The sequence below is a fragment of the Arachis ipaensis genome, chromosome B10 (assembly GCF_059453495.1).
Source record: "Arachis ipaensis isolate K30076 ecotype BB chromosome B10, ASM5945349v1, whole genome shotgun sequence".
Lineage (NCBI taxonomy): Eukaryota > Viridiplantae > Streptophyta > Magnoliopsida > Fabales > Fabaceae > Arachis > Arachis ipaensis.
This window is the reverse complement of record NC_142435.1, coordinates 114,899,140-114,924,240: the sequence shown is the minus strand read 5'-3', so window position 1 is coordinate 114,924,240 and position 25,101 is coordinate 114,899,140. Positions and strand designations below refer to the sequence as shown.

The 25,101-nt window shown below is 38.4% G+C and overlaps 2 protein-coding genes across 2 annotated transcripts; both read right to left on the bottom strand.

The window, feature by feature from the left end:
• Window positions 1–9,576: 9,576 nt before the first annotated feature.
• On the bottom strand, window positions 9,577–11,394 carry LOC148581385 (protein FAR1-RELATED SEQUENCE 7-like). Its single transcript, XM_088492361.1, has 3 exons — window positions 11,243–11,394; window positions 9,694–10,507; window positions 9,577–9,585 (listed from the first exon to the last, which is right to left on the bottom strand). Exons 1-3 carry the CDS (start codon window positions 11,392–11,394, stop codon window positions 9,577–9,579), a joined length of 975 nt encoding a protein of 324 aa, XP_088348487.1.
• Window positions 11,395–11,547: 153 nt separating this feature from the next.
• LOC148581384 (protein FAR1-RELATED SEQUENCE 5-like) lies at window positions 11,548–13,075 on the bottom strand. The gene is made up of 3 exons (XM_088492360.1): window positions 12,953–13,075; window positions 12,083–12,142; window positions 11,548–11,979 (listed from the first exon to the last, which is right to left on the bottom strand). The coding sequence occupies exons 1-3, from the start codon at window positions 13,073–13,075 to the stop codon at window positions 11,548–11,550; spliced, it is 615 nt and encodes a 204-aa protein (XP_088348486.1).
• Window positions 13,076–25,101: the final 12,026 nt, after the last annotated feature.

Genomic DNA, 25,101 nt, shown 5'->3' with positions numbered 1-25,101 from the left:
AAGGTAAAATTTGGATGGTGTAATATATAAGTGGATAATCCCGTAAAAAAATTAGTTTCAATTTTTTCTATTTAAAAAGAATTACATTTTTGGAATTGTGGGATGTTATAATACAATGTACTGGTTAGTTGTTATTACTTACTAGCTACAGCTTGGTTTCTTGTTAGGTTTTTATTACTTGTTACAATGAACCATTGTTCAAGTTCTAAAGAAGATGAAGATGGAAAATTATTTACTGGAGATGATAAATTGTTACATTACCTTTTTAATAGGTTACCCTGAGATGTAGTATAATATGGATGTTTGCTTCAGTAGGTTATTGGATGGTTATTTCTATTGGCGTCCAGATGGTTATTTTTAAGAGGATTAGGAATTGTGTTATTAGTTACAAGAATTATAATGCGGATGTTTGCTTCAGTAGATTAGTGGATGGTTATTTATATTGGTTCTCAGATGGTTATTTTTAAGAGGATTAGGAAATGTGTGTTATTAGTTACAAGAATTATAATGCGGATGTTCGCTTCAGTAGGTTAGTGGATGGTTATTTCTATTGGTGCCCAGATGGTTATTTTTAATAGGATTAGAAATTGTGTGTTTAGTTACAAGAATTTTAATGCGGATGTTCGCTTCAGTAGGTTAGTGGATGGTTATTTCTATTAAGCCCGGATGGTTATTTCTAACAGAATAGAAAATTGTGTTATTAGCTCCAAGTAGTACAAGGTGGATGTTCGATTTAATAGGGGAGCGGATGGTTATTTCCATTATTTGATGTGATTCTACATGTGTGTGGATGCATACTCTTATTACTTGTGTTGTTATTTACTATTAGCTTTTAGGCAGCCTTAACTACATGCAAGAAAATCATATGGTTTGCAAAAGAAATAAACCATAGAAACGGAATTTGCTAAGAAAATTTATGAAGTCTTTTGTAACAAAACTTCAAACCATAGACACAAAAAGAAGCCATCAAGAATTGAATGTAGGGTTTGAAAACTAAGTACAACTATTGCTTTCTTCCTTTTCGGTTCTTCCTCACAGCAAATTCTCCCACTCTTTTCATCAATATCCTTGTGCTTGGTGCTGTAAAGGGTGATTTAACCACCTTTTTCTTGTTTCTTTGACGGTTGCGGCGTACATGTCCATCATTTTGCTCCAACAAAGATCACATCGTCTCAATTGATTCATTGTGTGCTTCCATGACAATATCCAACATCAGCTCACGTCTCATTGACAGAAGCATTTCCTATGTAGTGTTTAAAATGTCAGCATGTTGTTTAATGTGTCAAATTAACATGAAATGATTAAAAAACAAATTAAACAGAGACCGACTGGTTAACTTACATCATTCCATTCATCTATGTTACAATCTTTAGTTCATGTCTCCATGAATTTAATGGCATTGATGCCACAATCCCAACTCATTAATCAAGTAAAAATGATGCCATCAATAAAATATTAATGCTAAAGCCACTGCCAACGGATTCATTTATCGGGTTTGTTGCTTGGTTCTACTTACCCATTTGGTTGCATGGGGACTTTGGCATATGCACATATTGGGCCATTCGTACTTCGGTCATATGTCAGAATGGCCACTTTAGCCATGTCTTCAATTAGCCGTCCCTGTAAATCACTCATCAATATCTCTTTAACATATGTTTAATATGGTTCATGTAATCATAAATAATGCTTAAGGTGGTGTTTTATCTTACCGCATATGAATCTAGTTTCTTCCATACATCGTCATGTGCCTCATCATGAAGACTATCGATTACCACAATCCTTTTTCTTGCCACGTCAAATACATACAGCCACCAATATCCTCTTGAACACATCGGAAAAAACCACTGTGACAACAATTCACGTATAACAACAGAGTCAAATATTACCTGCATGGTGTACCATGCAGGACAAGCAGATCAAATCCTACATAAGTGAAACAATCATCCCATGCACGGGCACCAATACAACTCCCATCCCAATTATGATGAATACTATTCAACAAGTACTATTTAACAAGTCCGTCACGAAAACACATGAGGAGTTGTTCTACATATTCAACAAACACCTATCAAAGTATGCAGAATAATTGATAGGGACAAATACGTTCTCGTCTAAATATGCTGTATCATGCAACACGTAAAATACACCTATGACTCACCCAGTTTCTTTTTGTTGCATCCACTTTGTTAAAGAATCTGGTATCCTCTCCAAAGTTTGGACCCAAGCCCTCATACACCAGAAATGGCCCGTTATGGAACGAATTGAGGTTATGCTGTTGCATGACTGTTTCCTGTTGTCAGAGGATCAGTCAGCTATAAAGTGTTGACAATAAGTTGCGAAAAAAGTACATTACTCATACCAATATTCCTAGACACATAGAGTAGAAATCACGACTGAATCTCATGGACTGTGTATCATTGAATGTGTAACACATCCATTGAATGATCTGCGGTGCAAAATTAAAAGGCACGATATAAAGTGTACAAAGAATACAATGAGTGAAACTAAAACATGTAGATTAAGCACTTTCGTAGGTTGCCAACAGCTCCTCTTCGTTGAGGGAAGAGTTCAGAATCCAACCTCGGACCATGTCCTCCTTATCCTCTTCTAACTTGACATCCTTAAGACTTGGATGTACTGCTGTGATAGGGGGTGTGGTCGGTGGCTTCTCAAGCTGTGTCAAGCCAAGCAAAAAGCTAGGCCTTCCGGGACTCGGGGTCTGGCAGCGTGACTTATTCGGCATCACGGTCTTCAGCGGTTCCATATCTAATGTCTTGGTGTAACTCTTCTGTTCAACTTTTAACAATATCTCCTCCACTTCTGGACACTACACGAAGTTCAAGTCAAACTCTCTGCATCGAAAGCAACAAAGTGAGACAACACAGTTAGCACTCAGATTGAAATCACACGAAAATCAAGATACCGCCAATTCATATATACAACAGATGTTAACTGATAGAGCTTACCTGTCAAAATCATATTCAGCAACTTGCACAAGTGCCGTGGAAGGTGTAACTGGATCCACTTGCTACGCATTTGACGGTTTGGTATCCTGATTTAGCTGCTCGCCAGGCAGGTTCGAGCTGTTATGAAATAGACGGCGCTTTCTTCGAGCAATTGGCACGTAGTTGTCATCGTCGGAGTCGAAAACAACTGCAAGTCTCTCCTTGAGCCTCTGGGAAACACGTGCTGTACTGCTTCCTTTACCGAATTTTGGTCTGACGACGGGCAGCTTTCTTCGCGTGCCTATCTTGCTTTCCTGGGTATGGAATATCCACCGAGTTATCAGGTTTTTAGATACAAACAACTATGTTATAAACTCGCATACAAATCAACGACCACAATAGAAAATTCAATTCATAAAAAGGCTATGTTGTTTCCTATAAGAACTTACATATCACTATGTCAATATCCATGCCAAATACATTTAGAGTTGAACATCGAATACATCTAACACGGCACAAAAACATATTCGGCATCCAACCCCAACAACATTAACATGAGATCAGAGTAATTAATTCATGAAGCCCACCTATATCTACAAGAAGATGAATGCACCCCTTGCGCCGCTGTATGGCTTCTAGGAAGTTTTGATTCAGATGGCCTTGATGGCTTTTTAGCTGGTTTCTTAGGGTCCCCATTTGTAACAGATGTCTCCTTGCATTCCTGTGTACATTCAGTGAGAAATTTATATAACAACTTTTTTTGAGTTCGAGATATAAGTACACTGATGTGAAACCTATAAAACAACCAAACGATATAGGAGCATGCCTCCAGTTGTACAACTAGAAATAAACACTTCAAATGATCATATCATCTAACCGCCTATGACTTTAATGTTGCACGTACTTTACATTCCAACAGGCACATTACCTTCTGAACCGCTCTAGTCCTGCATGCTCTCTTTCTGCTCTTTTTTTGGATGCAGATCCTGCACCCTTCTTCCTGGTTCGAAATTTGGGGTCCTCACGAACTTTTGCCCTATTCCCAATGGGACCCTAATATGAAAAGGTCAACTGAGGTTACAAAACAATCATCCGAAATCCCACGCTAGAAAATTCTAACTGTTTTAATTGGATTATAATATAACAGAGAATGTATCATCCATCTTATTACCTCATCAAGGACATTGGTTGCCTTTTTTCAAGTTCTGATGCAGTCCATGCAGTCGCCTATGGCTCTTGTTCGCGACAACGCTCTAGTGGACCATGCCTCAGCCGCTGAAAGTACAAGAGCTGGATGGAAAGGTTGAACGGTTGATTAGTTTAACATAACCACAAGCAGGATAAATAAGCAGTTGAACAATTAAACTTACCATCAGGGCAAACATGCAGCCGCCACAAATTTAATTGAAACACACATGAAACTTGTGGCGGCTGCATGCCAAAATCTTATAAAGGCAGCAGTACAGCACGTGTTGCCCAGAGGAACAAGGAGAGACTTGCAGTTGTTTTCGACTCCGACGATGACGACCATGTGCTAATTGCTTGAAGAAAGCACCGTCTATTTCATAACAGCTCGAACCTGCCTGGTGAGTAGCTAAATCAGGATGCCAAACCATCAGATGCGCAACAAGTGGATCCAGTTACACCTTCCACAGCACTTGTGCAAGTTGCTGAATATGATTTTGACAGGTAAGCTCTATCAGTTAACATCTGTTGTATATATGAATTGGCAGTATCTTGATTTTCCTGTGATTTTAATCCGAGTGCTAACTGTGTTGTCTCACTTTGTTGCTTTCGATGCAGAGAGTTTGACTTGAACTTCGTGTAGTGTCCAGAAGTGGAGGAGATATTGTTAAAAGTTGAAAAGAAGAGTTACACCAAGCCATTAGATATGGAACCACTGAAGACCGTGTTGCCGAATAAGTCACGCTGCCAGACCCCGAGTCTCGGAAGGCCTAGCTTTTCGCTTGGCTTGACACAGCTTGAGAAGCCACCGACCATACACCCTATCACAACAGTACATCCAAGTCTTAAGGATGTCAAGTTAGGAGAGGATAAGGAGGACATGGTCCGAGGTTGGATTCTGAACTCTTCCCTCAACGAAGAGGAGCTATTGGCAACCTATGAAGGTAGGCCATATCTTCGGCTGTTGCAGAAGGATCTATGTACGTTGAAAGCACGGGGTTGGATCAACAGCAACGTAAGTGCTTAATCTACATGTTTTAGTTTCACTCATTGTGTTCTTCGTATACTTTATATCGTGCTTTTTAATTTTTCACCGCAGATCATTCAATGGATGTGTTACAAATTCAATGATTCATAGTCCGTGAGATTCAGTCGTGATTTTTACTATGTGTGTCCGGTAATATTGGTATGAGTAATGTACTTTTTTCGCAACTTATTGTCAACACTTTATAGCTGATTGATCCTCTGACAACAGGAAATAATCATGCAACAACATAACCTCAATTCGTTCCATAATGGGCCAGTTCCGATGTATAAGGGCTTGGGTCTAAACTTTGGAGAGGATACCAGATTCTTTAACAAAGTGGATGCAGCAAAAAGAAAATGGGTGAATCATAGTTGTATTTTACGTGTTGCATGATACAATATATTTAGACGAGAACGTATTTGTCCCTGTCAATTATTCTGCATACTTTGATAGGTGTTTGTTAAATATGTAGGACAACTCCTCATGTGTTTTCGTGACGGACTTGTTGAATAGTACTTGTTGAATAGTATTCATCATAATTGGGACGGGGATTGTATTGGTGCCCGTGAATGGATGATTGTTTCACTTATGTAGGATTTGATCTACTTGTCCTGCATGGTACACCATGCGAGTAATATTTGACTCTGTTGTTATACGTGAATTGTTGTCACAGTGGTTTATTCCGATCTGTTCAAGAGGACATTGGTGGCTGTATGTATTTGACATGGCAAGAAAAAGGATTGTGGTAATCGATAGTCTTCATGATGAGGCACATGACGATGCACAGAAGAAACTAGATTCATATGCGGTAAGATAAAACACCGCCTTAAGCATTATTTATGAATACATGAAGCACATTAAACATATGCTGAAGAGATATTGATGAGTGATTTACAGGGACGGCTAATTGAAGACATGGCTAAAGTGGCCATTCCAACATATGACCGAAGTACGAACGGCCCAATGTGTGCATATGCCAAAGTCCCCATGCAACCAAACGGGTAAGTAGATCCAAGCAACAAACCTGATAAATGAATCCATTGGCAGTGGCTTTAGCATTGATATTTTATTGATGGTATCATTTTTACTTGATTATGTAGTTGGACATGGACTGAAGATTGCAACATAGATGAATGCAATGATGTAAGTTAACCGACCGGTCTCTGTTTAATTTATTTTTTAATCATTTCATGTTAATTTGACACATTAAACAACATGCTGATATTTTAACACTACATAGGAAATGCTTCTGTCAATGAGACGTGAGCTGATGTTGGATATTGTCATGGGAGCACACAATGAATCAATTGAGATGGTGTGATCTTTGTTGGAGCAAAATGATGGATGTGTACGCTGCAACCGTCAAAGAAACAAGAAAAAGGTGGTTAAATCACCCTTCATAGCACCAAGCACAAGGACATTGATGAAATGAGTGGGAGAATTTGCTGTAAGGAAGAACTGGAAAGGGAGAAAGCAATAGTTGTACTTATTTTTCAAACCCTACATTCAATTCTTGACGGCTTCTTTTTATGTCTATGGTTTGGAGTTTTGTTACAACAGACTTCCTAGATTTTCTTGGCAAATTCCATTTCTATGGTTTATTTCTTTTGCAAATCATATGATTTTCTTGCATGTAGTTAAGGCTGCCTAAAAGCTAATAGTAAAGAATAACACAGGTAATAAGAGTATGCATCCACACACATGTTGAATCACAACAAATAATGGAAATAACCATCTGCTCCTCTATTAAATCGAACATCCACCTTGTACTACTTGGAGCTAATAACACACAATTCCCTATTCTATTAGAAATAACTATCCGGGTTTAATAGAAATAACCATCCACTAACCTACTAAAGCGAACATCCGCATTAAAATTCTTGTAACTAATAACAGACAATTCCTAATCCTTTTAAAAAAAATCATCTTGGCACCAATAGAAATAACTATCCACTAACCTACTGAAGCAAACATCCGCATTATAATTCTTGTAACAACACATTTTCTAATTCTCTTAATAATAACTATCTGGGCACCAATAGAAATAACCATCCACTAACCTACTGAAGCGAACATCCGCATTATAATTCTTGTAACTGATAACACAATTCCTAATCCTCTTAAAAATAACCATCTGGACACCAATAGAAATAACCATCCAATAACCTACTGAAGCGATCATCAATATTATACTACATGTAAATAATCACAGACACCATGCTTATCCTATAAGAAGTAACCATCCAAACACCATAAAAATAACCATCCATGACTATATTAAATCGAACATCCAGGCCATGCCACTCATAATTGATCACACACAAAATCCCAATTATATTACAAGTAACCATTCAGATTATACGGCATGTATTCATCCAGACATTATTCTACAACCAGTCAAACCATATCAACAAAAATATAAACACGCCGGCCACGTGAGTAGCAAGAAGCTAAGGCCACGGAATACCAGTTTCATAATTTTTTGACCATAGACAACCCAAACAAAAAAATAACCATGAAACATACATATTGAGTTGTAACACCTAACAAAAGGGACCTCTAATATAACATAATGGATTCTGTATCCTAAAGACTCTAGGTATTGTCGAAAGAGTTTAACAGGGACATGAATCTACCAACTCCTTGCTTAGCAATCTGCTGAGCGGAATCATCCAAATCTTGATTTCCAGTAGATTCTACACGATTATTGATGAGCGGATAATTTATACGCTTTTTGGCATTATTTTTAGTATGTTTTTAGTAGAATCTAGTTACTTTTAGGGATGTTTTCATTAGTTTTTATGTTAAATTCACATTTCTGGACTTTACTATGAGTTTGGGTGTTTTTCTGTGATTTCAGATATTTTCTGGCTGAAATTGAGGGACTTGAGCAAAAATCAGATTCAGAGGTTGAAGAAGGACTGCTGATCCTGTTGGATTCTGACCTCCCTGCACTCAAAGTTGATTTTCTGGAGCTACAGAACTCAAAATGGCGCGCTTCCAATTGCGTTGGAAAGTAGACATCCAGGGCTTTCCAGCAATATATAATAGTCCATACTTTGGCCAAGAATAGACGACGCAAACTGGCATTCAACGCCAGCTCTCTGCCCAATTCTGGAGTTCAGCGCCAGAAAGGGATCAAAAACCAGAGTTGAACGCCAGAAATGGATCAAAACCTGGCGTCCAACTCCACAAATGGCCTCTGCACGTGGAAAGTTAAAGCTCAGCCCAAGCACACACCAAGTGGGCCCCGGAAGTGGATTTATGCATCAATTACTTACTTCTGTAAACCCTAGTAGCTAGTTTATTATAAATAGGACCTTTTACTATTGTATTAGGCATCTTTGATCAGTTGTATGCTATCTTAGATCACGTTTGAGGGCTGGCCTCTCGGCCATGCCTGGACTATCACTTATGTATTTTTAACGGTAGAGTTTCTACACTCCATAGATTAAGGTGTGGAGCTCTGCTGTTCCTCAAAGATTAATGCAAAGTACTACTGTTTTCTATTCAATTCATCTTGTTTCGCTTCTAAGATATTCATTCGCTCTTCAACCTGAATGTGATGAACGTGACAATCATCATCATTCCCTATGAACGCGTGCCTGACAACCACTTCCGTTCTACCTTCGACTGAATGAGTATCTCTTAGATCTCTTAATCAGAATCTTCGTGGTGTAAGCTAGAATGATGGCAGCATTCAAGAGAATCCGGAAAGTCTAAACCTTGTCTGTGGTATTCCGAGTAGGATTCAATGAATGAATGACTGTGACGAGCTCCAAACTCGCGATTGCTGGGCGTTAGTGACAGACGCAAAAGGATAGTAAATCCTATTCCAGCATGATCGAGAACCGACAGATGAATGGCCGTGCCGTGACAGGGTGCGTTGACCATTTTCACTGAGAGGATAAGATGAAGCCATTGACAAGGGTGATGCCTCCAAACGATTAGCCGTGCCGTGACAGGGCATTTGGATCATTTTCCCGAGAGAAGACCGAAAGTAGCCATTGACAATGGTGATGTATCACATAAAGCCAGCCATGGAAAGGAGTAAGACTGATTGGATGAAGACAGCAGGAAAGCAGAGGTTCAGAGGAACGAAAGCATCTCCATTCGCTTATCTGAAATTCTCACCAATGATTTACATAAGTATTTCTATCCCTATTTTATTATATTATTTTCGAAAACTCCATAACCATTTGATATCCGCCTGACTGAGATTTACAAGATGACCACAGCTTGCTTCGTACCAACAATCTCCGTGGGATTCGACCCTTACTCACGTAAGGTATTACTTGGACGACCCAGTGCACTTGCTGGTGAGTTGTGCGAAGTTGTGAACCATGGTATTGGCATCATGTTCTTGGCGCCATTACCAGGGAAAGAAAGAGCGATGAATTTTACATAATCAAAGTGTAATCACAATTTCTGCGCACCAATTATCCTGAAAGAAACAAACTCAAACAAAAACAAGTCACTATCGACATAATAAAAACCGTAGTAAATGTGAAGTTTAAATTTAATTCCTGTACATACCTTGCCTAAACTCTTCCACTTTCTCTGCATGGATTTTTTGATCGATTTATCCAACTCATATCCGAGCCTTTTACCTTTTGGACGACCCTTTGTGGTTACCTTTGATGGGGCCTGGATGTTCTTTGTGCCCAGCACGATTGACGTGTCTGTGGCAATGCTATTGTGTGCAATAGCGACGGTCTTATTCTGCATCATGGCACGGTAATCTACTAGCTTGGCCCTTGCATCATCCAGAGCAGCATGCAACATGTCTGCTTCGTCATCACAATCCACGAATTCCTGCGCAACATTGTAGAAATGTGCACACAACCCTCTGAATATGTTGTGGCTTTCATCTGAACGTCTAATGTCGTGGCTACTCTTAATGTAGGTGGGCTTGTGCTTTATGTTCTTGCTCCAACGAGGTAGAACATAGCAGGAAGGCACCTCATTCACTTTGTAAGATGAAAGTACTACAAGATAGTGGCAACATAATATACCTGCACTCTCGAACAAGTTGCAATCACATCGAACCGCGTGGGTCGAATGGTCAAAATGGATGTCGTACGTAACATGCCGGGTCGTCTCATAGACTAGTATTTCCTCTTCCATCTTTATCGAAGCCGAGTCACCCTGTTCATACATAACACGAATAGTGCAATCAGCTTTCTTTGCAAACTCCGTTTGGACATCCCTAAACATATCGTTGGTGTACTCTTGTTGAAATTGTCTCTCGATGACTGATCTAGTTGCACATGGGATTAGACCTCTCGAGTCTGTAGCATCATCCTCCAGTTCCTTTTGCTCCTTCGTTCCTTGCACGACCAAACTAGTCCTGCAATTTAAGAATCCACTAAAGAATGAATGCATACCCTCACTCCTCTACGTACTCCTCATGGAAGCCCAGAATTGACCCTTGAAAAAGATTGGCACCCACATGTGTCGGTTCTCAAACAGATCTAAAAAGCAAACAAACCCACCAAAAGCAAAACCATACATAAGAACATATTTTTAGAATAGAATACAAGAACACAACAACATCTAAGCACTTACGACGCATGGTTTTACTAAAAAGACACAAACCTGATAGCCATCTGTTGTGATGTAAGTTGAACTCATCAATGAACTCAGCCCAATGATCCTCGAAATCCTCAACCGACCGAGAGTTCCATATAATGTGATTCAACTCAGCATTCAACTCTCTGAACCTAGCATAACCTCCAAGCTTATTCTGTATCTTTTTTGTTATATGCCATATAGATCAACGATGTCGTGTATTAGGGAGGACCTTCTTAATTGCACCAAACATAGACTTGCATTGGTCTGTGATGATGCCCTTCGGTGCAGTTCCCATGCACTTCAGTCATTGTGTGAACACTCACTCAAAACTCGGGATCTCCTTGCTGCCTAGCAGAGCACAACCTAGCAAAGTAAACTTACCATGGTGGTTCACACCAATGAAAGCAACGAACGGCAATCCATGCCTAAAGGAAGAACAACCATATTTAGGAACATCCAACTAATAAAAAATAATAAAATAATTAGATAACGTGAATGTAAATACATTTACCGGTTCGTGCTGTATGTGGTATCAAATGAGACCACGTCTCCATAGTATTCATAAGACACTCTACACCTTGCATCCACCCAAACTGCACTCGTAAACTTATAATCGTCATCCACATTCACTGCGTAAAAGAAGTTCGGATTTAACTCCTTCATTCGCAAGAAGTAATTCAGCATCTCCTTGACATCTGCATTGACATTTGTGGATCGGAGACTTGATGAAATGTAATTCCTGACGTCCTTCCCTGAGAAGCCCAAGTTCGAAGGCCCACCAACTTTATTGGCTAATGCTAGAAAGGTCTTGTTGGGTCAAATGCTCGCCTCATCATTAACCTCAATGATGCACTTCGCATGCATTGTCAACTCCCTGTTCTCGTGGTAGTGCACCGCCTTCTTAGTTGAACACGGGTGCAAGTGATTTAGTTCAACCTTCAACAAGACCCAATCTTGCTTTTCCCTGTCAAACTTTGCATATATTCTTGCTCTGCACCCTACAGCTGCAATCATGTTCTTCCGTGTGGGTGCTTTGACACGAGACCCGCAGAAACCCTCCTGATTGTAATGGATAGATTGGTTGATCGGTTGATTTGTCATCCTGTCAAAGTTAGTGGCCCGTATCTTACTTATGAAGCCAACTTTCTTTGCATAGCTCGCATAAAAATCCTGGGCCAGCTTCAAATGCTCAAACCGCATCCCAACTCTTGGTATTTCGTCTTTAGCAAGGCAACTATGATTCGGTAACTGGGAATCAGTTCAAAATAGACATCATTTGATGAACACGACGATTAATGGTCAATTCAAACATGCAGTTAACGAAAAAATAACAACAAACTAGAGTCCAAACCTCATCAACAAGATCCGTGTCATCACATCCAAACTCAGTAATTTCCATACATTCTATAGCCTACAATCAAACATACACAAAGTAAATAGATACTATAGTAAAATATCAACTAAATAGATTTTATTAATACTCTTTCTAAAAATATGATACTAAAATTTATTAATATACATGAATTAAACGAAAGCAGAACAATGAGACTATACTCATACAAAGTGGCACCTAACTAGTTAGTTTTATATTAATTATTTATATAGAGAATGCATAAGTCCACCACATATAAAATATAACTACACAAACTAAAAGTGAGTCTTCTACTATGCTGTGAAAAGTCTTGTTATTAGCTCCTATAATTTTCTTACATATTTATCCATATTTGTTAGTGCATGCATGGAATGGGAGCATACAGATGGGGATTCTTCACATTCTAGTCGCAACCATGGGAAAATTTTTCTCATTTAACACTAAACATATATTGAAAATGTCTCAGGGTAACCTATTAAAAAGGTAATGTAACAATTTATCATCTCCAGTAAATAATTTTCCATCTTCATCTTCTTTAGGACTTGAACAATAGTTCATTGTAACAAGTTATAAAAACCTAACAAGAAACCAAGCTGTAGCTAGTAAGTAATAACAACTAACCAGTACATTGTATTATGACATCCCACAATTCTAAAAATGTAATTCTTTATAAATAGAAAAAATTGAAACTAATTTTTTTACGGGATCATCCACTTATATATTACACCATCCAAATTTTACCTTTTGTAACAAAATATCATCATGGGTTAAGAATGTTGATATTTTAATAACCATCTAATTTATATGTAAATAAACATACATCCGAAAGAAACAACATACATTGGTTACCTTGTCCGACTGTTCACTTTCCCCGTCGAACGACTTGAGCAGGTTGTCGATTGAATGCGTGGTAATGTCGTTGGTGAAAGAATCTGGTGCGAGACAACTCGGTTCAATGGAATTGTCCTCCATTAAAATGGCTGTCAGAGGTCACGTACGTATGAAACGAGAGGTGCAACTTGATAAACCACTATTTTATGGTTTATCTTGTGTTTTATTGAGTGGTTTCACCAAGTCTTCACCCACTTATTCATACTAATTGCATGATTTACATTTTTCTTCCTAGTATTATTTTATGATTGAAAACTTGCTTCCTAAAGAACTTTAATTAGTATATTTTAATTCTCCTTTATACCATTTGATGTCATGATCCGTGTGTTAAGTGTTTCAGGCTTTATAAGGCAGGAATGGCTTAGAAAATGGAGAGGAAGCTTGCAAAAATGGAAGGAACACAAGAAACTAAGGAGATGACCAGCGAATACCGACGCGCGCGCATGGCTCACGCGAGCGTGCGGAATGGAAAAAATTGCAGCGATGCGTGCGCGTGCCTGACGCGTACGCGTGGATTGGAGTCTGCACAAATGACGTGAACACGTGGACGACGCATACGCGTGACAAGAAAAATTTTTGAATGACGCGCACGCGTGGACGATGCGTACGCGTGACCTGCGCGATCTGCAGAATTAACAGAAAACGCTGGGGGCGATTTCGGGCCGCGTTTTGACCCAGTTTTCGGCCCAGAAACACAGAATAAAGCCAGGGAACTTGCAGAGACTCAAGACATAATTGAAACAACATTCATAATTCACAATTTTAGGTTTTTAGATGTAGTTTTCTAGAGAGAGAGGCTCTCTCCTCTCTCTTAGGTTTTAGGATTTAGGATTTCTCTTAACTTTAAGATTATTTCTCCTCAATTTCAGGTTCAATGTTCCTTTATTTTAGTTTCTCTTCTACTTTTATTAACTCTAATGCTTTTACTTGTTAATTACTTATGTTGCCAAATTGGCTTATGAACCTTCCCATGTTAGATTTGAATTTATGTTTAAATGCTATTTGAGGTATTTCAGATTTATGATTGTTTTCTTCTATTTATGATATAAATAATTTATATTTTTCTCCCTTTGCTCTGGTTGAGTAATTGGTGACACTTGAGTTGTCAAACTCAGCAGTTGATTGAAAATTGCGAATTGCTGATTAATTTGGATCCCTCTAAAGCTAGTCTTTCCATAGGAGTTGACTAGGACTTGAGGAATCAAGTTAATTAGTCCACTTGACTTTCCTTTATTTAGTAAGGGTTAACTAAGTGGGAGCAATAAATAATTCTCATCACACCTGATAAGGATAACTAGGATGGGATTTCGAGTTCTCTTACCTTGCCAAGAGTTTTTCTAATTATTAATTTATTTTTCTTGCCATTTAAATTACTTGTTCTCTATTTCAAAAACCAAAAATATACCTTTTTCCATAACCAATAATAAATCATACCTCCCTGCAATTCCTTGAGAAGACGACCCGATATTTCAATACTTCAGTTATAAATTTTATTGGGTTTTGTTACTTGTGACAACCAAAGTTTTTGTACGAAAGGATTCTTTGTTGGTTTGGAAGCTATACTTACAACGTGATTATCTTTCATAAAACTCTTTACCGGCAGGAAATCCGATTGTCAAAATGGCGCCGTTGCTGGGAAATTACAAACGTGTGCCTTATTATTAGTTATTGTAAATATATTTATTTTGCTTGTTTATTTGTTTTTATTTTTGTTTTTAATTTTTATTAGTTACTATGAGTTCTCACCCCCGTCGCTTTGAGTTTGGTTCTAATGTTGTTGAAAGGAATGGAAGCTATAACAGGAACATGCATCAAGGTCAAAACAATCACAGATGGAAGGAGCCACGAGGATCTGATCAATCCTTTCGGCAACAACACTTTCCAAGGTACCAGGGACAACGACCATTCTACGATGCATACCCAGACAATAGTTATGGTGGACCCCTTCGTGACAAACCACCTCCACCAAATTACTATGGTCAAGAGCCATTCCGAGGTGCGTACCAAGATGATAGATATGGTGGACCCCCTTGTGGTTACCAACAAGCCCCATCATACGCCTATAAAACACCTCCTCAACATAGCTTCGAACCACTATACTCACAAGCCAATCACAACCATTCACCTCCATATGCCCCTAACCTTTATCCACCCCAATTCCAATCCAATTACTCCCAAGAACCACCACCTCAATATTCACCATGTCCATATCCATCAACCCAAGAATCACAGGCTCGCCTCAAGGAAATAGTAGATCAATTTCATGCAACCCTTCATCAACTGGAACAAGCGATAAATCAATTAGCTTCCCGACGTTCGGACACTCAAGGAACCCCCATGGCTTCATGTGGAGAATCTAATGAAGAACGTAGCATGAAGGAGACACTAGAAACTCCGGTGGACAGTGAGCAGCATGACTTTGTATTGGAACAATTGGAGGAAGCCGTAATCGTTAAAGAGGAAGAAGTGGTCGAAGACTTAGGAGATGTGGAATGTCCATGGGAAAGCCCAGTCATAGAGCCCCCTTCTAAGGAGTTTGAATTTGATGTTGAGGAGGGTGTACAACCTCCAAGGCATATCATGGTTGAAGACTTTGAAGGGGATGATAAAAAGATAGATTCAATCATTAATGAATTCTTATCTACATTTGAATCCTCTCCCATTGGACTTGACATGGAGATTAAAGAAGAAGAAGTACAACCTCTCATGCCCTTGGTGAACAATGAAGAAGAGATCGAATTGGAAGAAAGCTACCAAGAGGAAGAGGTTGATATTGAAGAAGCTTGTAAAGAGGTGGAAGTTGTCAAAGAAGAGCCCAAGGGAAGGGAGCTGGAGATCACCTTGCCAAGGTTGTTGGAGACCTCTCCCCCAAAGCCATCACCATCCATCCCTTCATTCAAGTGGGTAAATCTCTCATCTCTAAGCTTAATTAGCCCACTTGAATATGCTTTGCTTGAGACGGATGGGCAACTTAGAGCTCTTTGTGGCTATAAGAGTAAGAGGGAGATGGTTAGTGGTAAGAATTGTCATGCAATGTTCAATATGGTTGCATGCTCCAAATTAAAGTATAAGGGTTGGTATAATTCTCAATTGAATGGGTCTAGAAAATTGTTTGGATGTCTCGGTAAGAATTCTGACTGTTCACCACCCAAGTGGAAAAATGATGGTCAACAAGAAGACGGGTGCAAAAGCAAGGTTTGGGACCCCGAAATTCATTCCAACAATCAACACTCTTGGGGCCTTGTCACTTGCTTTAACTTGCTTGAAGGCTTTAAGCAACTAGTTTAGGATCCCGGAGGCCATTGGAATTACAAACATTGGTGGAGATTCCTGGATGAGTTCAAGCACAAGCTACCATAACAGGGAGCTCACCAAATGTTCAACTTAAGGACTTAAACCAAAAGTTCTAGGTGGGAGACAACCCACCATGGTATATTCTTTCCTTTTTGTTCTTAGTTTTATTTTATTTTATTTTTTTCATTCGTGTTCATTCATAATTTCTGCATAGACATCTGTATTCTGCATTTTGCATTCTGCATACCGCATAAAAAAAATTCACACGGGACGCGCAAGCGTCGCTGACGCGTCTGCGTCATAGGTGCATTCGAAGCAAGGAAGAAAAGAAGCAGAGAGTCACGCGGGAGCGTGGCTGGAGGCGTGCCTTAGGCACAAGCATGCCCACGCGAACGCGTGCCCTACGCGTCCGCGTCATTTGAAAAAATGCCTCCGACGCGTGCGCGTCGACCATGTGCACACGTGACCCTGCAAAATCGACGTAAAAAGGTGTATGGCAGAGAGTCATGATGGAGTGGGGCTGGAATGATGCTGGAAGCACAAGCCCTATCACGTGAACGCATGCCCCACACGTCTGCATCATTTTTCAAATAGAAGCAATTCACGCGTGCGTGTCACCCACGCGCACGCGTCACCCTAAATTTTGGCAATATGCGTACGAAATAGAAAGTTGTGCATGCGCGAGGATGCACTCGCGCCAATAGCACAAATCAGGTGACGCGTCTGCGTCCCTGACACATCCGCATCATCTGAAAATAACGCCAATCACGCGAACGCGTGCCCCACGCGTCCGCGTCGCATACGACACACAGTTTATCCAGATCAGCGCCAGAATTCCTATCTTTTCTTCTCCAATCCTACTTATCTTTCTATTATCATTCTTTCTTCTTTCTTCTATCTTTTCTTATTCTTTCTTTCTTCTTTCTTACTTTCTACTTCTTCATCTCTTTAACCTCTCATCCTTCTTCACTTTCATTCTATTTTACTTAATTTATTTGCATACTTTCATTCATTGCATTTTAATTTTGTGCATATTTTTATTTTCTTTTCTAAATTTATTATTTTTCCATTGGTGTTAAATTTTCTTTTTCAATTGCTATATCTTTTCTGGTATTATTTTGGTGCTTTGTGACTTGTTTCCATTGTTGGGTAATATTATTTATAGGTCAATGCTACTCTTTTATGACACTTGTATTCCTTTTGCATTGATTTGAACTTATACTGTCTTTCATTACCCACATTCTTCCCCTGTGTTGCAATTTTTGTACTATTGATATGCCATGTGCCTCTATTATTTTCTCACTTGCATGTTGTAGCTACCATGTAATTGGGACCCTCATTATTTGGCATTAACCCACCATTACTTTATTTATTTTCTTCTCTTTATTCCTGGGTTACTTTTCTTCTTTTTCCTCTTCTTTCAGGATGGCCACCGAGGAAGGGAAACAGAAAACTTTTACATGGGGAGACAAACAAGTCCATCTGCACAATCTTTGGAGAAAAGCATCAGTTATAACCACCCATCCATTTGCACATTGACGTTAGGATTTTTTCCAGTAAAGAATGTCATAAAAACAGTCGCGTTGTAGATATAGTCTCTAAACCAACAAAAATCCCTTCGTGCAAACGTTTTGGTTGTCACAAGTAACAAACCCCTTTGAAATTGATAACCGAGTATTCAAACATCGGGTCGTCTTCTCAAGGAATTGCAGGGAGGTATGTTCTTATTATTGGTTATGAGTTTGTAAATTAGGGTTTTGGAAGTAAGGTGGGAATATGTTATATGACAAGTAAAATAAAATAATAATAATAAAATCTCTTGGCAAGGTATAAGAATTGGAATTCCTATCTTAGTTATCCTTATCAGGTGTGAAGAAGATTGGGTTTTAATCCCACTTGGTCATCCTTTATTAAACAAAGGAAGGTTAAGTGGAATGATCAGCTTGATTCTCAAGTCCTAGTCAACTCCTGTGGAGAGACTAGTGTTAGAGAAATCCTAGCTCAAGCAAAATCTGCCAATTTCAATCACTTGCTGAGTTTGATAACTCAAGTATTACCAATCACTTGACCAAAGCCAAAAGGGAGAAAAATATCTAAATTAATTTGAAAGCAATTTTAAACAGAGCATCAATATAAATAAAGCAAAGCAATCTTAAATCTGAAAATACCTCAAATAAAATACATTCAAAGTAGTAAAATCTAACATGGAAAGTTCATAAGCCAATTGGAAAAATAAATAAAAATAAAGAACCTGGGATTGAGAGTCACTCCTAAAACTAAGAGAAATCCTAAATCCTAATCCTAAGAGAGAGGAGAGAACCTCTCTCTCTAAAAACTACATCTACTCCTAAAATTGTAAATATGAGAGCCTCCCTCTGAATGGATGTAGTTCCCCTCTTTATAGCCTCTAATCTGTGTTTTCTGGGCCGCAAACTGGGTCAGAAACAGTCCAGAATTCGCTGGTTTCGAATTTTGCCACGCTGGATTTCCGTCACTGCGACGCGGCCGCATGGATCACGTGATCGCGTCGCCTAGCGTCAGGGGAACTATAGCATATTATATATCAAATCAAAGCTCCGGACGTTAGCTTTCCAACGCAACTTGAACCGCGTCGTTTGGACCTCTGTAGCTAAAGTTATAGCCATTTGAGTGCAGAGAGGTCAGGCTGGATAGCTTAGCAATTTCTCCAACTTCTTGCATTCCTTCCGCTTTTGCATGCTTTCTTCCCATCCTCCAAGCCATTCCTGCCTTATAATATCTGAAAACACTTAACAGACATATCAAGGCATCTAATGGTAATAAGAGAGGATTAATAATAAGCAAATATAAGATCAAAGAAGTATGTTTTCAATCAAAGCACATAATTAGGAAGGCAAATGTAAAACCATGCAAATAGTATGAATAAGTGGGTAAAGAGTAGATAGAAACCACTCAATTGAGCACAAGATAAACCATAAAATAGTGGTTTATCACACATCTCAGCATGCACCGAGGATGGTGCAATCTTTAAGTGTGGGGAGATCGATACCGACTTCCATGGGTTAGTTATTTCCTTCTCAACACCAATGTTTTATTTTCTTTGTTTGTTCATTGTTGTATTTGCATGTTTGATTGCATAGTTGTTTGATTTTGTGCATATTTTACCACCACTTGGTTAAAGTAATATTTTCTTTTTCAAGAAACTTTTTATAACATTTCACTAATTTGAATTAAAATTTTTATTGAACTTGTTTGAAGAAATATTATACTGGAACATGGTTTAGAGCTCGAACACACAAAACCCAGTAAGATTTTGAGCCTATTTGATTGGTTGCATTTTATCAACCAATATTTTATTTTTGGTGTGTGTTGTTCTCTCTAAAATTGTGATCTTTGTCTTGCTTGATTCTATATTTCCATTATTTAATGTATGCATGCACTTAGCCTTTATTTCACTAAGCTTACATACCCATATGGCCTTACCCTTTCATTATCCTTTGCAAACCAATGTTGAGCCTATTATACCCCTTTGTTCTTTACTTTAGCACATCATTAACTCTAAGCAAAAAACAATAATGTCCTTAATTTGAATCCTTGGTTAGCTTAGACTTGAGAGTGCTTATGAATTAAGTGTGGGGAAATGGGTTTGGAAACGTTTGGTTTTGGAAATTGAGTATGTTAGAATTTTCTAAAAATGTGAAAGAAATATTTAGGACATGTTCATGCATTCAATAATTTAATCATATGCATTGAGAAAAGCAAAAGAAAAAAAATATAGATATATATAAAAAAAGAAAAGGAAAAGAAAAATAAAAGAGAAAAAGAAAATAAAAAGAGCAAATAATAAAAGGGGACAAAATGCCCCAAAGTAAATGGTGATAGCAATGCATATGTACTGTACTCGAATCAGGATGCATGAATATGTGGAAAATATGGTTAATGGATAGTTAGGTTTTGTATTATGATTACATGGATTGTCTAAAGTTAGGTGGAAAGTTTAAGTTAATTAAGGATTCAGATTTTAGTCCACTTGGCCAAATACAATCCTACCTTGACCCTAACCCCATTACAACCCTTAAAAGACTTTTTGATTTGTGTATTTGTGCATTAAACTTTTGTTGATTGGTAGAAGAAGAGCAAGCATTAGAAAGCAAGATTAGTAGAGAATTGAGAGAATCGAACCTCAAACACCTGAGCGATTAGAGTGTATACACTTCTGGTGAGGGTTCGACGCTCGATTCTATGTTCCCTGCTTTCATGAGCTATCTTCTTCTTGCAAGTCTATTTGTACTTCAGTTTTATGATTTGAATTAGTGAAATCCAGTTCATATTTGTTCTTGAAAGATTTATTTACATTTCACCAAGTAGGTAAAAGTATTTTGCATTTAGTTACATTCATATACATAGGTTGCATTGCATTGCATGAGTCTTACTTTTTCCTACTCATTTATTTTGTTTCCTTAAGCTAAGCATGAGGACATGTTAATGTTTAAGTGTGGGGAGGTTGATAAACCACTATTTTATGGTTTATCTTGTGTTTTATTGAGTGGTTTTATCAAGTCTTCACCCACTTATTCATACTAATTGCATAATTTTACATTTTTCTTCCTAGAATTGTTTTACGGTTGAAAACTTGCTTCCTAAAGAACTTTAATTAGTATATTTTAATTCTCCTTTATACCATTCGATGCTGTGATCTGTGTGTTAAGTGTTTCAGGTTTTATAGGGCAGAAATGGCTTAGAAAATGGAGAGGAAGCTTGCAAAAATGGAAGGAACACAAGAAACTAAGGAGATGACCAGCGAATACCAACGCGCGCGCATGGCTCACGCGAGCGCGCGGAATGGAGAAAATTGCAGCGACGCGTGCGCGTGCCTGACGCGTATGCGTGGATTGGAGTCTGCACAAATAACGCGAACGCGTGGACGACACGTACGCGTGACAAGGAAAATCACTGAATGACGCGTACGCGTGGACGACGCGTACGCGTGACCTGCGCGATCTGCAGAATTAACAGAAAATGCTTGGGGCAATTTTGGGCCGCGTTTTGACCCAGTTTTCGGCCCAGAAACACAGAATAAAGCCAGGGAACATGCAGAGACTCAAGACATAATTGAAACAACATTCATAATTCACAATTTTAGGTTTTAGATGTATTTTTCTAGAGAGAGAGGCTCTCTCCTCTCTCTTAGGTTTTAGGATTTAGGATTTCTCTTAGCTTTAGGATTGTTTCTCCTCAATTCCAGGTTCAATGTTCCTTTATTTTAGTTTCTCTTCTACTTTTATTTACTCTAATGCTTTTACTTGTTAATTACTTATGTTGCCAAATTGGCTTATGAATCTTCCCATGTTAGATTTGAATTTATGTTTAAATGCAATTTGAGGTATTTCAGATTTATGATTGTTTTCTTCTATTTATGATATAAATAATTTAGATTTTTCTCCCTTTGCTCTGGTTGAGTAATTGGTGACACTTGAGTTGTCAAACTCAGCAGTTGATTGAAAATTGCGAATTACTGATTAATTTGGATCCCTCTAAAGCTAGTCTTTCCATAGGAGTTGACTAGGACTTGAGGAATCAAGTTAATTAGTCCACTTGACTTTTCTTTATTTAGTAAGGGTTAACTAAGTGGGAGCAATAAATAATTCTCATCACACCTGATAAGGATAACTAGGATGGGATTTTCCGTTCTCTTACCTTGCCAAGAGTTTTTCTAATTATTAATTTATTTTTCTTGCCATTTAAATTACATGTTCTCTATTTCAAAAACCCAAAAATATACCTTTTTCCATAACCAATAATAAATCATACCTCCCCGCAATTCTTTGAGAAGACGACCCGAGGTTTCAATACTTCGGTTATAAATTTTACTGGGTTTTGTTACTTTGGACAACCAAAGTTTTTGTATAAAAGGATTCTTTGTTGGTTTAGAAGCTATACTTACAACATGATTATCTTTCATAAAACTCTTTACCGGTAGGAAATCCGATCGTCACAACTCTCCCGTGTATTACACCGGATTAGTCGGTGATGACGAGGCTGCAATGGTGGAGGCCATGGGCTGTAGGGGGCTACACAGTGTGTGATCCCGGTCACCTACGGCGGGCTGCACGGGGCGCAGGTTGTGGGGTGTGGGGAAAAAAATTTTCTCCGCTTGGGGGGGCTGGCCGGACGTTGACACAGAGGGAGAAAGTGTCGGTCGTGGGTGGGGAGGGGGAATGCTGGCTTCGTTGTTGGGAAAGTCCATCGAGAGAGGGAAGAGATATGGTGTGAGAGGATAGGAAACGTAACTGTTCCGTATTCAAAAATCTGATTTTTTAAAATTTGAAAAATGGTTATTATTATAATTAAATTAATTAAATCATTAATTAACCTAATCATTAATTTACTTTTATGACCCCATTGTTCATATTGTTCACTAGTATTATTGTTCACCCATACTTTTCCTTAAAATTAGGATTTGGAAGAGGGGGTGTATACTAGTATACTGTGTTAGTAGTTTAATTGGGCTAATTTTTAGGGCCTGTTATTCATATTGTTCAATATGGTCATTGTCTACCTAGCATTTCCCATAAATATTATATAGATTACCCAAAACCAAAAACTTTACGTGAATGTCCCCATGCATGTCACTATATAAATAGAATGAGCCAACTTCAAATGGTAAAATATAGTAGTAAATCGAATCACTCCAATTCGATTTACTATGGTATAGGGTGATTCAAAAAAGGTGAGTCAATTTTTTAAAGAGTGCATACTATTTGAATTCACCCATAGTAAATCGATGAGATAAACCTCATAGTAGTCCTTGAGATTTACAAAATGCACGGATTTGGTCCCTGACTTCCCAATTGTACTATTTATGTCCTCGAGATTGGAAAAAATGCACCTATTTGGTCCCTTCCCCCTTTTCCGTCCAAACTCCTTCCCGGCGGCAGTGATGTGGCAACTTTTTGCCATGCTGGACATCATAATGGTTACATGACGTGGCTATCGAAAGTTTGTAACCCAATGTGGTCCCTGAGCCCCTTTTTAACCCTAACTACTGATGGAGTAGGGTATTTCTTCCCTGTTCGTTTGCTTCGTCATTGCTATGCTGGGTGGAACGATGGTTGGACGTGCAAATGAGGGAGATGGGAGTTCTATTCGATCGACGACAAGGACGCCAAGTCGTAGCAGAGCCTCACGAGTGCCAGAGCTTTTGATAGCCATGGAGTGTAATGAATTTGTGCATGGTGAAAATGATTTGGTTTCATAGTCATAGTAGAGGTAAGTGTTAAGAATCTTGTTTGTTTGGTTGTTGTTAAATGTGTTTGTTTGGATGCTGAGAAAATTGAAGCAGGAAAAAAATAAAATAAAAATGAGTTTTGATTCTTTTGGGGGGGTAATTGTTTCTGTAGTTGACTAGTTATAGCCTTATAGGTCATGAGTTGACTTCACCAACTTTTTCTTGGTCTTTGGTTATGCAGGTGTTGGTTCTTCTTGTTTGAATCCCAGTTTTGGCTCATTCTTCTTCTAAAGAAAAATTGGATGCACATAACATGTTTGTGAAAATGACACAGAAGAGTGCACTCTTGATCCCCTTATAGTGATTGTTGATTGTGACAGTACGGCTCTATACGTTTACTTTCTCATAGTTTTGTGTTGGAGGAAACAAACTATGGTTGTTTTCTTGCTAATTGGTACAATAGGACCACCAATCAAGAAAAGAGCTGGTCTAAGGATTAAACAAGCCGGGAGAGGTTCATACAGAGGAAGCTAGGTGTTTTGTGTTTATATCTGTCTGTGTGCTTTGAACATTGAACTTGTTATTTGGACGGTGATTTTTGTACATTTTTCCTTAAAAGTGTTAGCAAAAAGAGAATATAGAACAGATGGAAGCCACTTCTATGACTCATCAGTTGTTGAAGGGTTTTGTGCTGGTACACAGTAGAAGTATGCTGTTTTTTGGAAGCTTAACCACCATTTCCCCATGTAAGTTCTGTGGCTATTTGTTGTGCTGTCTTTTGTGTTTTTTTGTGCTGAAATGAGTAGAGTTGTCTTTTTATGTGGTAGTTTTTCAATAAGTTAAGTTCACAGTTTTCAACTTATTTTGAGTTAGTAGTGTGCTACTAGAAGAATTGATCATGTTATTGATGGCTCACCATTTCCTTATGTTATTTGCTTATGTAAACTAACGTTACTTTAAAAGGGGTTAAACCTTGGATTATTAACTAAATTTTGTTTGGTCTGCTACTTGTTGACCCGGGAAGATGGATATTATGGTTACCAGAAAACTAATGAGGCCGCGGAGAGTATGTTGGATGACATCAATTTCAAATTCCCAGTTGAGATATATTCTTCAAGTGGTGAAAGTATTGATTGAATAGAATAGAACTCCCGTCTCCCTCATTTGCACGTCCAACCACGCTACTCCATCAACAGTTAGGAAGAAGAAGAAAGTGGTACACTACTCCATCAGCAGTTAGGGTTAAAAAGGGGCTCAGGGATCATATTGGGTTACAAACTTTCGATAGTCACATCATGTAATTGTTGGGATGTCCAGCATGGCAAAAAATTGCCACATCACTGCTGCCGGGAAGGAGTTTGGACGGAAAAGGGGGAAGGGACCAACTAGGTGCATTTTTTCCAATCTCGAGGACATAAATAGTGCAATTGGAAAGTCAGGGACTAAATAGTGCATTTTGAGAGGATAGGAAACGTAACTGTTCTGTATTCAAAAATATGATTTTTTAAAATTTGAAAAATAGTTATTATTATAATTAAATTAATTAAATCATTAATTAAACTAATCATTAATTTACTTTTATAACTCTATTGTTTATATTGTTCAC